Source organism: Sus scrofa, chromosome 7 (assembly GCF_000003025.6).
Source record: "Sus scrofa isolate TJ Tabasco breed Duroc chromosome 7, Sscrofa11.1, whole genome shotgun sequence".
NCBI lineage: Eukaryota > Metazoa > Chordata > Mammalia > Artiodactyla > Suidae > Sus > Sus scrofa.
The window spans coordinates 60937625-60951334 of NC_010449.5; the positions used below are offsets into that span (position 1 = coordinate 60937625).

The 13710-nt window shown below is 44.5% G+C and overlaps 1 protein-coding gene and 1 long non-coding RNA gene across 4 annotated transcripts in view; one reads left to right on the plus strand and one right to left on the minus strand.

The window, feature by feature from the left end:
• The window catches only part of LOC102166620, an 87481-nt gene that overhangs the window by 53384 nt on the left and 20387 nt on the right, over positions 1-13710 (minus strand). The window lies entirely within an intron of this gene.
• Positions 1-13710, plus strand: part of CELF6 (CUGBP Elav-like family member 6) — a 29830-nt gene that overhangs the window by 6525 nt on the left and 9595 nt on the right. Inside the window, 1 exon segment of the mRNA XM_003128507.5 lies at positions 6373-6421. Coding sequence (XP_003128555.2) covers positions 6373-6421 — 49 coding nt within the window.

Genomic DNA, 13710 nt, shown 5'->3' on the forward strand with positions numbered 1-13710 from the left:
ATACAGCTGAGGGTACCTGAGATAAGGGCAGTGAAGCCCTATACCACTGGGATAATTCCTGGGGTAGAAAAGAGAAATAATAATAATTAACATATACTGATACCATAGTGTTCCTAGCACTTTACATGTTCAAAGTCATTTAATCTTCTGTGAAGAAGATATTGTTACTGGCATTCCCATTTTACAGATTAGAAACTGAGTCATAGGAAACAGGTGACTTGCCCAAGGTCATGCAGCTACTAACAGGAAGATGTGGGCTTTGAACCCAGGTAGTCTAGCTCCAGAATTCATGACGTAATCACTGCACTGTTGCCTGAGCCAAGCGGGTGGCAGACAGGGGTCGAAGGCTCTTGGAGAGGATAGTGACTGGGAACATCTTCTCCCTCCTCCCTTTCTTCTACAGGCTTCCAATATGGCCTGGCTTCCTCTGCTACTGCCAGGACTGGCTTTATTCACCGCCTTCGCTTAACAAAGTGAAAATTAATATTTAATTATTCTCCTAAATGAAAATCAATGGCCCTGTTGGCCAGCCCCAGCAATGGCCACGCCATCAATCTTTCCTCTGGGCCTGCCAGGGGCTGCAGCAGCTTTAGTCACCTGGACTCAGGCCCACCAGCATGGAGAAGGGAGGGTGCCCAGTTTTCTCTAGGCACAGGGTCCTGGGCACACCTGTCATCTGCTGGAGAAGCAAAGACAAAACTTCAATCTGGGCTCCTACTGGAGGAAGGCAGGACTATCACTATCAGGAAAAGTTGGATCAACCCCAAAGAGAAAACCTGGGCCTCTAGGAGAGTTATCTGTTGGACTGGGACCTCACCTCACCTCCCCTCCACCAGCCCCTTGCTAATTTCTGTCACCTATCAAAGCTTGGCCCCCTACTCAGGACTTCCTTTGGACCTCAGTGGTCTGTCCCATTTTCTGCTGCTTCTTCCTCATGAAGCTGGAGCTACTTCTTTCAGCCTCATTTTAGGCTCTGGGATCTACCCGAAGAATGTGAGGCCCAACCTCAGCTCCACCTTCTAGGATTCAGAAGGTGCCCCCCCCATTTGTTTCTCTCCATGCTCATGATCTTCTTTCCCTTGGGCATTCATCCCTTCAAACACAGCGAAGGAGACAGACATAACTGAGTACATTTGCTTTCGCAGGTTGTATCCTGCACAAAACAGCTTGCGTGGGAAAGGCAAATGGGGGCTGAAATCCAGCCAGCCTCTAATGATCAAGCCATGCACATTATCACAGGGCTGCATCAGCCCAGAGGAAAGGGGTGCATTTTCCCTAATTTGTCTGCAGGGTTGCCTCTTTGTAGCTCACACAGAGGCATTTACATGCCAGCAGCTGCCCAGTGCATGAGTTGGAGCCTTGGCCCTCAGGGAGCTTCCAAATGAGAAATAGCTCATGGTTCTTCAGTGGGGTTTACATCTGGGCACAAAAAAAGAGGCATCAGGAGTGGAAAGGGAGGAGATGCTCCACAGAGGAGATGCTATCTGAGCTGAATCCTCATCATACTTCATGTCTGAGGGTCTGGAAACCTAAAAGTGAAGGCTGCTTCTGGAATTCGGGGGACAGTGTGAGAACTCAAAGGGAAGGTTCCAGCAAAGATAGCTAAGGCTCTGAGTGAATGCAGAGCATCATGCATGTTGGGCAGCATGGGAGACAGGACTAAGAGGTTTTGACTCCCAGTTTTAGGGTCTTGGGCTTTACCTAGAGGCTTGCAGTGAAGAACCGTGGGGGGGGGTTAAGCAGGGAAGAGTGAAGAACTAGTGTTAAAAGATCACTTAGGCTACAATGTGAAGGTTGGGTGGAGAGGAAGCAATGCTGGAGGCTGGTGACTCTTTGGACACTGTTGCTCGGGTGCAGGTGAATGATGATACTAGCCTGGAGCTGGGGTTAGGGCAGGAATAGAGATGACAGGACAGACCTGAGATCTGCTTAGGATATCCATATCGATTCTAGAACCAATAGGACTTGTAGTGGATTGAATTAGAGCAAGGCGATGGGGTAGAACAAAATGCTGAAAATGGCCAAGTTTCTTTTTTCTCTGCTCCACTTTTTCTTGCACCCATGACACCTCTCTCAGACCCACCAGCAGTCCCTTCTATGGGGAGGTTCCAATAAACATTCTTCCCATGGTAAGGGGAAGGGGCTGAGGGCATGAGTGCTGAGTGGAGGGAATAGTTGGCATCAGGACAGAAGAGTCTGAAGAGAGTTATGCGGAGCCCCAAAGGCAGGAATTTTAGGCAAGTCCAGCGGGAAGAAGGGGTAAGGTCATGCTTTTCCTTCTGCTTAGAGAGGCAGAAGGACCAGGACTGCGTGCCACTGCCTGGAGTAGGTTGTTCCCTCCTCTTTCTGACACACTTTCTCCTGATTTCTCCTCCTGGACCTGGGACACTCTCAGGAATAGGTGCTCAGTCAAGGGCAAGAGCTCCCTGAGGTCCCATGGCAGGTCCTTGGCCAAGAAAGCACCATCCTCTTTTGCTCAAAGGAAGATGGTGATCATGGCAGCCGACTCCCACATCCCTCTCCTGGCTGTGGCAGGACTGAGACAGGGTAAGCGTGCCCAGGGAGCTCACGTGGGCGGCTCTCTTTCTCTTCCAGCCATAGAGAACATACCCCAGTGCTGAGTGTCCTCCCTAACCACTTGCCAGTGGAGACTGAAGGCCCAGAGCCCTGGGGAGCACTGCTCTTCCCAACTCCATCCTCACCACATTAGGCTCCTCCCTCAGGCTTCCCCTGCACCCCCTAACTCCCAACTCCTAAGCCATAAATCTGGAGTCAGACAAAATTCTCTCCTCTTCCTTTGTCCCCATACCCAATCGAAATTTAGTCCAGTAAATTTTCACTAAATGTCTTTTAAATCTGTCCATTTCCTTCTGCCCTGGTCCAGGTCACTTTCACTCCTTACCTATATCACTCCTCTTCCTGCCTCTAATCTTCCCCTTTCCAATCCTTTCTCTGCATAGTGACAGCTCATGGGATCCTTCGTAAAATAGATCCTTCCTCTACTTAATATCCTCCCCTGGATACCTACTGCCTTTGAAATACAATAAAGTCAAAACTCTTTGTCATGGTTTTCACAACCTGCCCCAATCTGCCCCCTGCCTACCTTTCAGTTTCATATCCTTCTACTTAAAACACACATACACACATACACCCCCCAAAAGAAAAACTTATTATATCTGGTGCAGCTACTAAGAACTAGCTTTTGCCACTTTCCTGCAAAGTAGAATCATGATTCCCTCTTCTACTAATGTGGATACTGAGGCTCAGAGACCTTAAGGAAGTTGCCAGTGGTGGAACCAGTGTTTAAATCCATGTCTATCTGACTTGGAAGCAATTTGCTCTGCTCTGGCTCCCTCAGTGTCAGGTGCTCACCAGAAAATCTTTGCTCCTTCAGACTTGCATTTCCCTCCCCAACCCCCAGCCATCTGGAGTGCTCAGCCTCCGGGCCTACCTCGCTCCCGATCTCCACATGGTCTAATGGCCCAGTCCTGCAAGACCCAGGTCAAACTCTGCTTCTTCCATGAAGCTTTCTCTGAGCCCACCTCTCCAGCTGGAGTCAGCCTCTCTCACAGAGCTTCACCTTGCACTCCTCCTAAAGTCCTGGTACCTCTGTGCCTCGTTTTTTTGTGTTCATGTCTCAAGCACGGAGTTGAATGGCACAATGCAAAAAAATCATGGATTTCAGTATCAGACAGACCTCGGGGCAAATCCCAGCTCAAGCACTTAGCCACCATGGGATCTCTGATATGTGATTTAACCTCCTTCAGCCTCGGCTTTCTCATCTGTTCTATGGGAACGATGGCATTATCTTGCAGAGTGATTGGAAGGAATTTAGAGTCAATGTAAAGTGCCACAGGAAGAGCCTGGTACATAGTGGGCTCTCGGGAAACGGTGGCACCATCATCCCCTCTGTAAGCCTTTGAGGACAGGGTCCCAGGGTCATTGTTCTCTCCTTTGAAGGGCTCTTCACAGAGTTGTGGAAATACTGGCAACATGCCTGGGTGGTAGAAAGTGTAGGTGTCTAGCCTCCAAGACCTGGACTATGCCAGGTCCACGTGGGATATGTACATACCACCTAATGCTCACTCTCCATCAAACAGCGGTGGAGTAGAGGAGGGGAGAAGGGATGTCCCCCAGAGCACTAACAGGTTCTATCTCCCCAGAAACCCAGCCAGGGAGGCAGCTGCCATGGAAACCACTGCTGTCACATATGCTCGTCACTCTAGGCTCCAGAGAGAAATTCTCAGAATCTGTTTAAGAACTAATAAAATAATGATGGTCTTGCTCACTCTCACTGCCCCCCACTTTAGGCTTCTACCCTTCCTTCCTTCTCCCTGCCACACTCCTCCCCACCTTTCCTGAAGCTCCTTCCTGACCCCTTATCCCCTCATTTCCTTCCCATTACCACCAGTGTCTCTCTTTACTTGCCCTTAGTAGGTCTGTCTCTTACTCTATCATTTCTGTCTTCCTGTGTCTCTTTATCTCTCCCTGTGTCTCTGCTCTCCATGTCTCTGTCTCTTGGTCTTTCCTCCACAATCACAGGTGGCCATGCCCAGGGACAGGTCCCGTCTTCCTGGTCCCTGGTCCAGGCCAGTCCAGACCTGTACAGCTCGCCCTGATCTGCTCGGATTGATCTGTCATCCCCTCTAGACTGCAGCCTGAGTCCTGTCGGTGTCTCGGCCCCCACCCACAGCCTGGCACACTGCAGGTGCTCCACCACCGGCGGGTGGGTGTGTTAGAGCACTTAAGAACCTGAGCCCTGGGTGGGAGGAGGATGCGCTGGTTAGGCTTGGCCTGTTTTCCTTTCCTTTCCTTTTTTTTTTTTTTTCTTAAATGAGCCCTCCCCACTCCCCCACCCCCAAATTTGATCCAAAGGAAATTGCTCAACTGTGACTGCCAGGGCGTTACCATGGTTACTGGGTAGCACTTGTGGCTATGGTAACAGGAAGCTGCCTGTTGTCTCGGCAACAAGCATATTGGTAGGGGATGGAGTAGCCCCTGATTGGTGCAGAAGCATTGCATTTCCTGAGGGGAGGGGTTCAGATCATCACCTTCTCAGGCCAGATGGGCATCAGTACCCCTTCCTCCGTGAACAGGAAGGCCGCTGTTCTTTCCTCCCGGCACTCAGCTGTCTGCCCCCCAACAATAATTCCTCACATCCTACGCACCCAGCTCTTGGCAGTTTACAAAGACCCTTTGCGTCCCCATTATCTCATGTGATCCCCACAACACCCATGAGAGGAAGGTGAGACGGGGATTCAATCATGAATTCTCTCAGGGTGGTTGGGGGATGGGAGTGTGTGGGGTGCATATCGAAATCACCTAGGAGCTTTTACAGATTATACAGACCCCCAACTTGAAAGTCTGATGTGGTTCCCAGGTGATTCTTATCGACCCCTGATCAGGGAACCCCTGAATTGGAAGGTGAAATTGGTTGGTGGGGAAGGGGAGGGAGGGAGGAGTCAAGCTGCTTCTCAGGTTTATAGTTTGGATGACTGGAAGGAACAGATTTGGGCAAAAAGATGAGCTCTGGTTTTGGGGTGTCGAATGGAAGGTGCCAGCGGGACCTTCTAGTCTGGGTGTCCAGCAAGCAGCTAGGCACGCAGGTCTGAAGCTCAGGAGGGAGGTATGGGCTAGAGACGCAGAGCTCTGAGTCATCCTTGTGGGGAAAGGAGCTGAGGCTGCGGATGTGGATGAGATTACCCAGGAAGAAAGGGTAGAGCGGGATGAGCAGGGCTGAGAACTTCAGTGTCCTTAGGGGAAAGGGGGCCCCACAGAGGGGACTGAGGGGGTGAGTGTAGAGACTGTGGTGACGCGGAAGCTTGGGGAAGGTTTTTCTCATTTGACAAGTTGAATCTGGGAGAGGGTGGCTTACTCATAATACCATTACATGGCAGAGTTGGGGGTAGATAGTACTAAATCTGATTCCTGGATTGTTTAATTTAAATGATGCATAGAATTATATTCTCAGTTTTAGACACAAAACACAAATCTGCAGTATCAACCCTACCCTCCTACCCAATTCCTTTCACTCAAAGCCTTTAAGGAAGTCTAGGAGCCAGAGGGACAGGCCTCATATGGTCCCTGCAGAGCCCAAGGCAAGAGAATCTCTTTAGCCTCCACAGCCCACCTTGCCATGCTTGCCACTGAGTTTCCTATCACCTAATCCTTCAGGCTTCATCACCTTCTAAATCCCTAGGTTTAAGGGCGGAATCTTGGAGAAAACCTGTAATCTCCATGTGAGAGTGTTAAAGTGTAGAATTCAAAGGGGCCAGGGTTTGGATCCTGAGAGAGAGTCCAGGGGTGGAGAAGCCTGGGGCCCCAGGAACAGGCAGACATACTGACTGAATGTGTTGGTCCAATGTCTTTCAGATGAATCGTCCCATCCAAGTGAAGCCGGCTGCCAGTGAGGGCCGAGGAGGTAACTAGCCTGCCTGTTAAACCTCAGAAGTATCATCCATGTAGGGGTTGGTGGGCCCCCTCCTGGAGTCAGTCTTACCCATGGTTTATTACTAGAGCTTCCCTGAGTCAAGGGGACACGTAGGGACCAGAGTTACTCAGCACTAGAAACAGCTCAGCCATTCCAGCTCATACTGTAGGGATGGGGTCCTGGGGTCCCCAGACGCAGAAGGGGCAGGAGATAGAGGCTGGACATAGAGGAAGGGTGTTCTTGCTAACTAGCCCTTAGAGAGAGTACATTCCTGTTTTAGAGGGTGGAACTTCCAGGTTTGTTTGAAGGACCAAGCTAGAGTTAGTCTCCTTTTCCAGATTCTTCCAGTTATAGAGAACCCAGTCCAATCTGGGCTGAAGCCACTCGTTTCTTCACTGCAATTGCCTGGGTACTTGTGGTAAAAGATGAGGCTGGTAAGACAGGTTTTACAGGACATATTAAGGAATTTGACTGTATGCTGAGGACCATGGAAAATCTTTGAAAGTTTTTTTTAGCTTCATTGTCTGCTAGTGCAGAAAGATAAATGCTCCTTAAGAACAGGAGGGTTTGAAAGCCTGTGCTTTTTGATAACCAGCCATGTTCTGGCAAACTTCCATGCAGCAAAAGCAGTACTGGCTTCTGGTCAGTGCTTGGTGTCTTTCTTGCCTTTGGGTGTTATTTCATTCCAAGATATCTGCCTGTAGCCCTCCCTGATGTCTGCTGACTTTCCCTTAAATAAGATTCTCTCCACACCTTAGGGAAATCAGCCATGGCTTTATACGTTAAACAAACAAACAAAAAAGCTCCCAGATCAAGGAGAGAATGGAACCCAACTGACAGACATTTATTGATTCCTACTAATTTTGTACACCATCCTGCTCGGTGTTCATTCCTACAGAGGACTCTCTCTATTAGCTTCATAGTTCCATTGTGGAATTCTTTCCTCTAGGAAATACTTTCTTCATCCTTTTAGATTTTCTGGCCTCTGGTCTTTGATTCTCAACTTCTGGTCAAGATGTTATCACCCACAATTTGTCTTGAAGAGATATTTCCAAGCTTCCTCCCTTCCCTCCAAATGCATATCCTTCTCTCCCATCTCATTCTTTCCAGACTGGTTTTTGAGAAGTTCCAGGCTATATACCAAATCTCTGGCTCATCTGTCCCAAGAATTTCTGCTTCATGGGCAACGTTAGGCATTAAGGCCAATGCTGGCCATCTTCTAAGCCCTGCCCACAAACTCTATACAGTCCCACAGCTGAGAAGGCACCTGAGAGTACTTGAGTGAGCTAAGAAGCCTACAGGTTGGGCTAGTTTATTCAACCATTCAATCAACATCTTTTGAGTAACTTACTCTACATTAGGAATGCAAGGCAGACCTGGCACTTGGCCTCATGGAGCTCTGGAGCTATGATGGGGTGAGCAAGGGAGCAAGTATTTCAGGCAGAGGAAAGAACATGTGCAGAGCTCAGAAGAACATGATGCAACTTGGAGTCTGGTACAGGAACTAAGTCCACAATGCTGAGGGCACACTTGCTGTTTGGAGCCCAGCCCAGCTTGTCAGGGTGAGGGCCACTGTGCAAAAGAGGCCTCCATGCCGATATTGCTTCTGCTTAGCCTGGGCCAGGTGTCCTGGTCACCTGGGCTCCCATCAGTGACATCAGTGTGAGTTTTATAACTTTCTTCTACCCTTTTATATACCTTTTTCACGTGTCATATTATTGACAAATTCTGTACATATGGCATCTCACCTCTACCTGTTCAGACTCCGGGCAGCTCAAGAGAGCAAGAAAAGCAAATCTAGCTGAAAAGAGGTCTGCCTGGCAGCAGAATTCATAATTTTAGTAGTTACATGTAACAGAGATATTTCTTGACAAGTGATGGCTCTTAAAGAGCATACACTCCAAATGCATCCATGGATAATCCTTCTTGCAGGTTTGGATGACCAGATCTCTCAATTCCTTCCTGCTCCCACTCAAAGCCACCAAATGTTCCCTGGTACACATTTGGGAGAGAGGAGGCATATACAAAGTATTTGCAGAACAGTCAGGCCTTTACAATTTATAAGTATTTTACTACTAACTGATCTGTGTTAGAGACTAATCAAAATGTGTTCCTTCTCTTCACTGCTATCATACATCTCTTCTAAAGTGAGTTCAACTCTCTGCTGAATTTTAACACAAATTAATGCTTTAGAAAACTCAACTTTTAAAATGTTACTGAATTTTGCTTTTGAAATGTAATGTTTGATAATGTTTGGAACAACTTGTCTCATTCAAGTCTTATCTCTGTGATCCCAAACAGTCTATAAACCTTCAGAGTTAATGGTCATACCTGCCCTGATATATAGTTAAACTCATGAACTTGCATATTTTAAAATTATTCTGAAATTAAATCCTTTGTTTACAGTAGTCTAATAACTATTTCTATATCTGATAAAAATACTGGCATCATTGCAGACATAATCAAAGAGTTATCAGGGCAAATATAATCTTCCACAATTTTGCCAGTTTTTTCTGGAAGGGATTATTAGATTTTTCTTCCTATAAAACAGAGATCACTAACTCAAATGCTACAGGAGTCAGGTAAGTAACCCTAAATGGGTGAAACTGCCATGATTGAAAAAAAAATTTATGTTTTAATTATATTAAATGTTGGCAAGTAATTCAGTTTTTAAAAGTGGGCCAGCACTGTGAGAGCCTAACCAAACCTATCAGATTTGCTTCTTTGCTCCAAAGAGTCATTTTCCCCCCATCTGCCACATAGGAGTATTCTATTATGCACGCATGAGCTTTTTGACAAAAATAGTTACTTTACATTCTGTCTCTTGAATTTTGATGCCATTGCAACAGAGTAGTGTTACTAATTTTTAATCAATAGACATGAGGTTTGTGGTTGAAATAATCTAATTTTAGGAGTTCCCATCGTGGCTTAGTGGTTAAGGAATCTGACTAGGAACCATGAGGTTGCAGGTTCGATCCCTGGCCTCGCTCAATGGGTTAAGGATCGGGAGTTGCCGTGAGCTGTGGTGTAGGTCGCAGACGCAGCTTGGATCTGGCGTGGCTGTGGCTATGGTGTAGGCCAGCAGCTGTAGCTCCACTTCGACCCCTAGCCTGGGAACCTCCATATGCCGCAGGAGCGGCCCTGGAAAAGGCAAAAAGACAAAAAAAAAAAAAAAAAAAAAAAAAAAAAAAGAAATAACCTTATTTTAAATATATTGTACGTTGTATTCCTTTTAGACGTTATTGATAACACTTGCACATTCAGTGCCTACAATGCAATAACGGTAGCAATACTATAAGACTTGCCTAATAGAAGGTGCTAGGGTCCTCTTTTTCCATGGCCATCCCTTGCAGCCTTGGTGGCACTCAGAGTGCATCCAGGTCTTCATAGACTATATTATAGCAGCCTTTTAATATACCCCAGCCCTATGTATGTTCATACATATGTTTAATGTATTCCACTTCCCATGATTCTGCAGCCAAGTTCCACTCTGTTCATATATTCCATACTTCATACCTATATTTTACATCCTGTGGTATTGTACAGTACACTCATTTTTTTTTTTTTTTTTTTTGCTTTTTTGCTTTTTAGGGCCACACCGGTGGCACATGGAAGTTCCCAGGCTAGGGGTTGAATCGGAACTTCGACCACCGGCCTAAGCCACAGCCATAGAAGAATCCGAGCTATGTCTGCGATCTACACCACAGCTCATGGCAACGCCAGATCCTTAACCCACTGAGGGAGGCCAGGGATCAAACGTGCACCCTCATGGACCGTACTTGAGTCTGTTGACTGCTGAGTCACAACAGGAACTCCTGAAAAGTACACTCTTCACAGAAAATGAATGTAATTTTCAATAACGAAATCATCTCATAGTATACCAAATGCATCCATTTGTACATTAACTATACATAGTGCCAAAAAGTTTTCCCTCAGCATCTGGATTTATTTGAATGTGATCATTAAAATGTTTGCCTGAATGAAAATTCAAGGTTCATGTATCTCAAAATGTTAACCTCAAATGACATGAGGTCAGAGCTAGGGATCCCCAAATCCTTCAGACAATGGTAACTAGATAGGTCTTTTATTTGCTCTTCAGCATAAAGACCAGTTAGTTGATTTTTCCTAACTTACATTATCTCTACTATGGAGAGAGTAAAAATAAGTTAAACTGTAAGTACCAATCTCATACGAAAAGTGTTTTTTAGTCCTAAGGCAAAATCTTCAAAAATCATTGAACTCCTGTATATTCTTTCCTATATTTCAAATTTCATAACATAAAATCAATAAATTTATAAATCACAATTATGATTGTTCTGCTAGTTCATTTCCCCAACTTGGCTGTATTTTTCACAAAGTAAATATTTATGTATCCAAAATGCCTAAGGTACAGAAATAGTTTTAAGTAATCTATCCATGCAATCTTTTCACTTTAAGTTTTTTAACTTTAAAGTATTCTCTGAGGAGTTCCCATTATGGCTCAGTGGTTAATGAATCCGACTAGGAACCATGAGGTTGAGGGTTCAATCCCTGACCTTGCTCAGTAGGTTGAGGATCCAACATTGCCATGAGCTGTGGTGTAGGTTGCAGATGCGGCTTGGCTCTAGCGTTGCTGTGACTCTGGTGTAGGCCGGCAGCTACAGCTCCGATTTGACCTGGGAACCTCCATATGCCGCAGGTGCGGCCCTATAAAGACAAAAAAAAAAAAAAAAAAAGACAAAAAACAAAAAATATTCTGAGGTGATGCATCTCTTTTTAAATCTTCAAATTTGGTTTACCTCAAAAGCCAATTCTCTGTTATCACATTAACTCTCCTATCACCATCCTATAATTGTTTAAGTAATTTCTTCCTGAAAATGCAAGGATTTAGTTAAACATAAACCTGGGTTTTAAGTATTAAACATATATTACTATCTAACTAGGTAAGCCACTTTTCCAATTTTTTCCCTAGGATCCTCTTTTATTCAGTGTTTAACAACTAAACTTTGAGGTAAAGTTAAATTTTGAGCTAGAATTTTCCTATTTTCTTAATACTGGGACATATTCTCTGAGTTAAAGCAAATGTGGACCTTAGCAACAACTGTTCCATCAGGTAGTTTACACTAATATCTGTCTTTGATCCTTATACTGATTTAACTCTATTTATTTATTTATTTATTTATTTATTTATTTATTTTTCTTGCTTTTTACAGCCATATCTGTGGCATATGGAAGTTTTCAGGCTAGGGACAGAATCGGAGCTGCAGCTGCCAGCCTACACCACAGCCATAGCAATGCCAGATTTGAGCCATGTCTTCGTCCTATGCCTCAGCTCAAGGCAATGCCGGATCCTTAACTCACTGAACAAATCCAGGGATCAAACCCACATCCCATGGATACTAGTTGCATTCTTAACCCACTGAGCCACAATGGGAACTCCCTGACTTAATTCTAAAAAGTGTTCTTCCAACAAGACCTGACTGGATAAGTCTTACAGTACTGCTTAAACCTTGTTAATGTCAAGGTAATGTTTTACTTCCTGAAATGCATGCTGCCAAAAGGTAAAGAGTGGCACTTTCCCGCCACTCGACTTGAGCAGATCACCCCAAAGCTGATGGTTGTAATACTTTTAGGCTGTGGATCTGGCTGAATCTCTGATAGGCCCTTCAGGTACAGGTGAACAGTTCATAGAAGAGAAATGCTTCTCTGGAGGCTAAGACCTTCTCTCTCAAGACAACCCAAAAAGCCGGGCTTGGTCTACTTTTCTTGTCTCCCGGCTCTCCTAGATCAGGATGAAGGAACAGTGGAGTCCCTGTTCTTTCTTGGTCTAAGTCCCTATTTTGCAGGCCTCCTTCACTTTATTTTTTTTTAATTGTGGTAAAATAGACAAAAAATAAACATCACTATATTTACCATTTTTAAGAGTACGGTTCAGTAGTGTTAGCAATATTCACAATGCTGTGCAACCAATTTCCAGAACTTTTTCATCTTACAAAACTCAAACTGCACCTATTAAACAGCTCTCCAGGAGTTGGAGTTCCTGTCATGGCTCAGTGGTTAATGAACCAGACTAGTATCCATGAGGACACAGGTTTGATCCCTGGCCTCACTCAGTGGGTTAAGGATCTGGCGTTGCTGTGAGTTGTGGTGTAGGTCGCAGACTTGGCTTGGATTCCACACTGCTCTGGTGTAGGTCGGTGGCTACAGCTCCAATTCAACCTCTAGCCTGGGAACCTTCATACGCTGTGGGTGTGGCCCTAAAAATACAAAAAGACCAAAGACAAAAAAAAAAAAAAAAAAAACCAGAAAAAAACTCCTCTCCATTTCTCCCTTCCTCCAGGCCATGGCAACCACCATTCTACTTTCTGTTTCTATGAGTTTGACTAATCTAGATGCCTCATATTAAGTAAAATTATATAGTATTTGTCTTTTTGTGACTAGCTTACATTACTTAGCATAAGGTCCTTAAGTTTCATCAATACGTTGCATCATATGTCAGAATCTCCTTCCTCTTAAAAGCCGAATAATATTCCACTGCATGTATATATCACATTTTGCTTATCCATTCACTGACTGATAGACATTTGGGTTGCTTCCACCTTTTAACTATTGTGGATAATGCTACTGTGTACACGAGTGTACAAATATTCTTTGAGACTCTGTTTTCATTCTTTTGGATATACACCCAGAACTGGTATTGCTGGATAATATGGTAATTCTATTTTAAATTTTTTGGGGAACCATCAATACATTTTCCATAGTGGCCGTACCTTTTACATTAGTGCACATATATATATATATATCATTTCTTCACATCTTTGTCAACACTTATTTTCTCTTTTTTTTTTATGGTGGTCATCCTAATGGTTTTAAGTTGATATCTCATTATGACTTTGATTTGCATCTTCTTAATTATTAGTGATGTTGAGCATCTTTTCAAATACTTTTTGGCCACTGTATATCTTCTTTGTAGAAATGTCTATTCAGATCATTTGCTCATTTTTTTAAATTGAATTACTTTTGTTGTTATTGTTATAAGAGCTCTTTATATATTCTGGATATTAAACTCTTATCAGATATGTGGTTTGCAAATATTTTCCTCCCATTCTGTAGGTTGCCTTTTCACTCTGTGTCCTTTGATGCACAGTAGTTTTAAAATTTGCTATAGTCCAAAACTTCTGTTCTTACCTTTGTTGCCTTTGCTTTTGGGGTCATACCCAAGAAATCATTGCCAAGTGCAAGGTCTTGAAACTTTCCACCTGTTTATTCTAAGGGTTTTATAGTTTTAGCACTTATGTTTA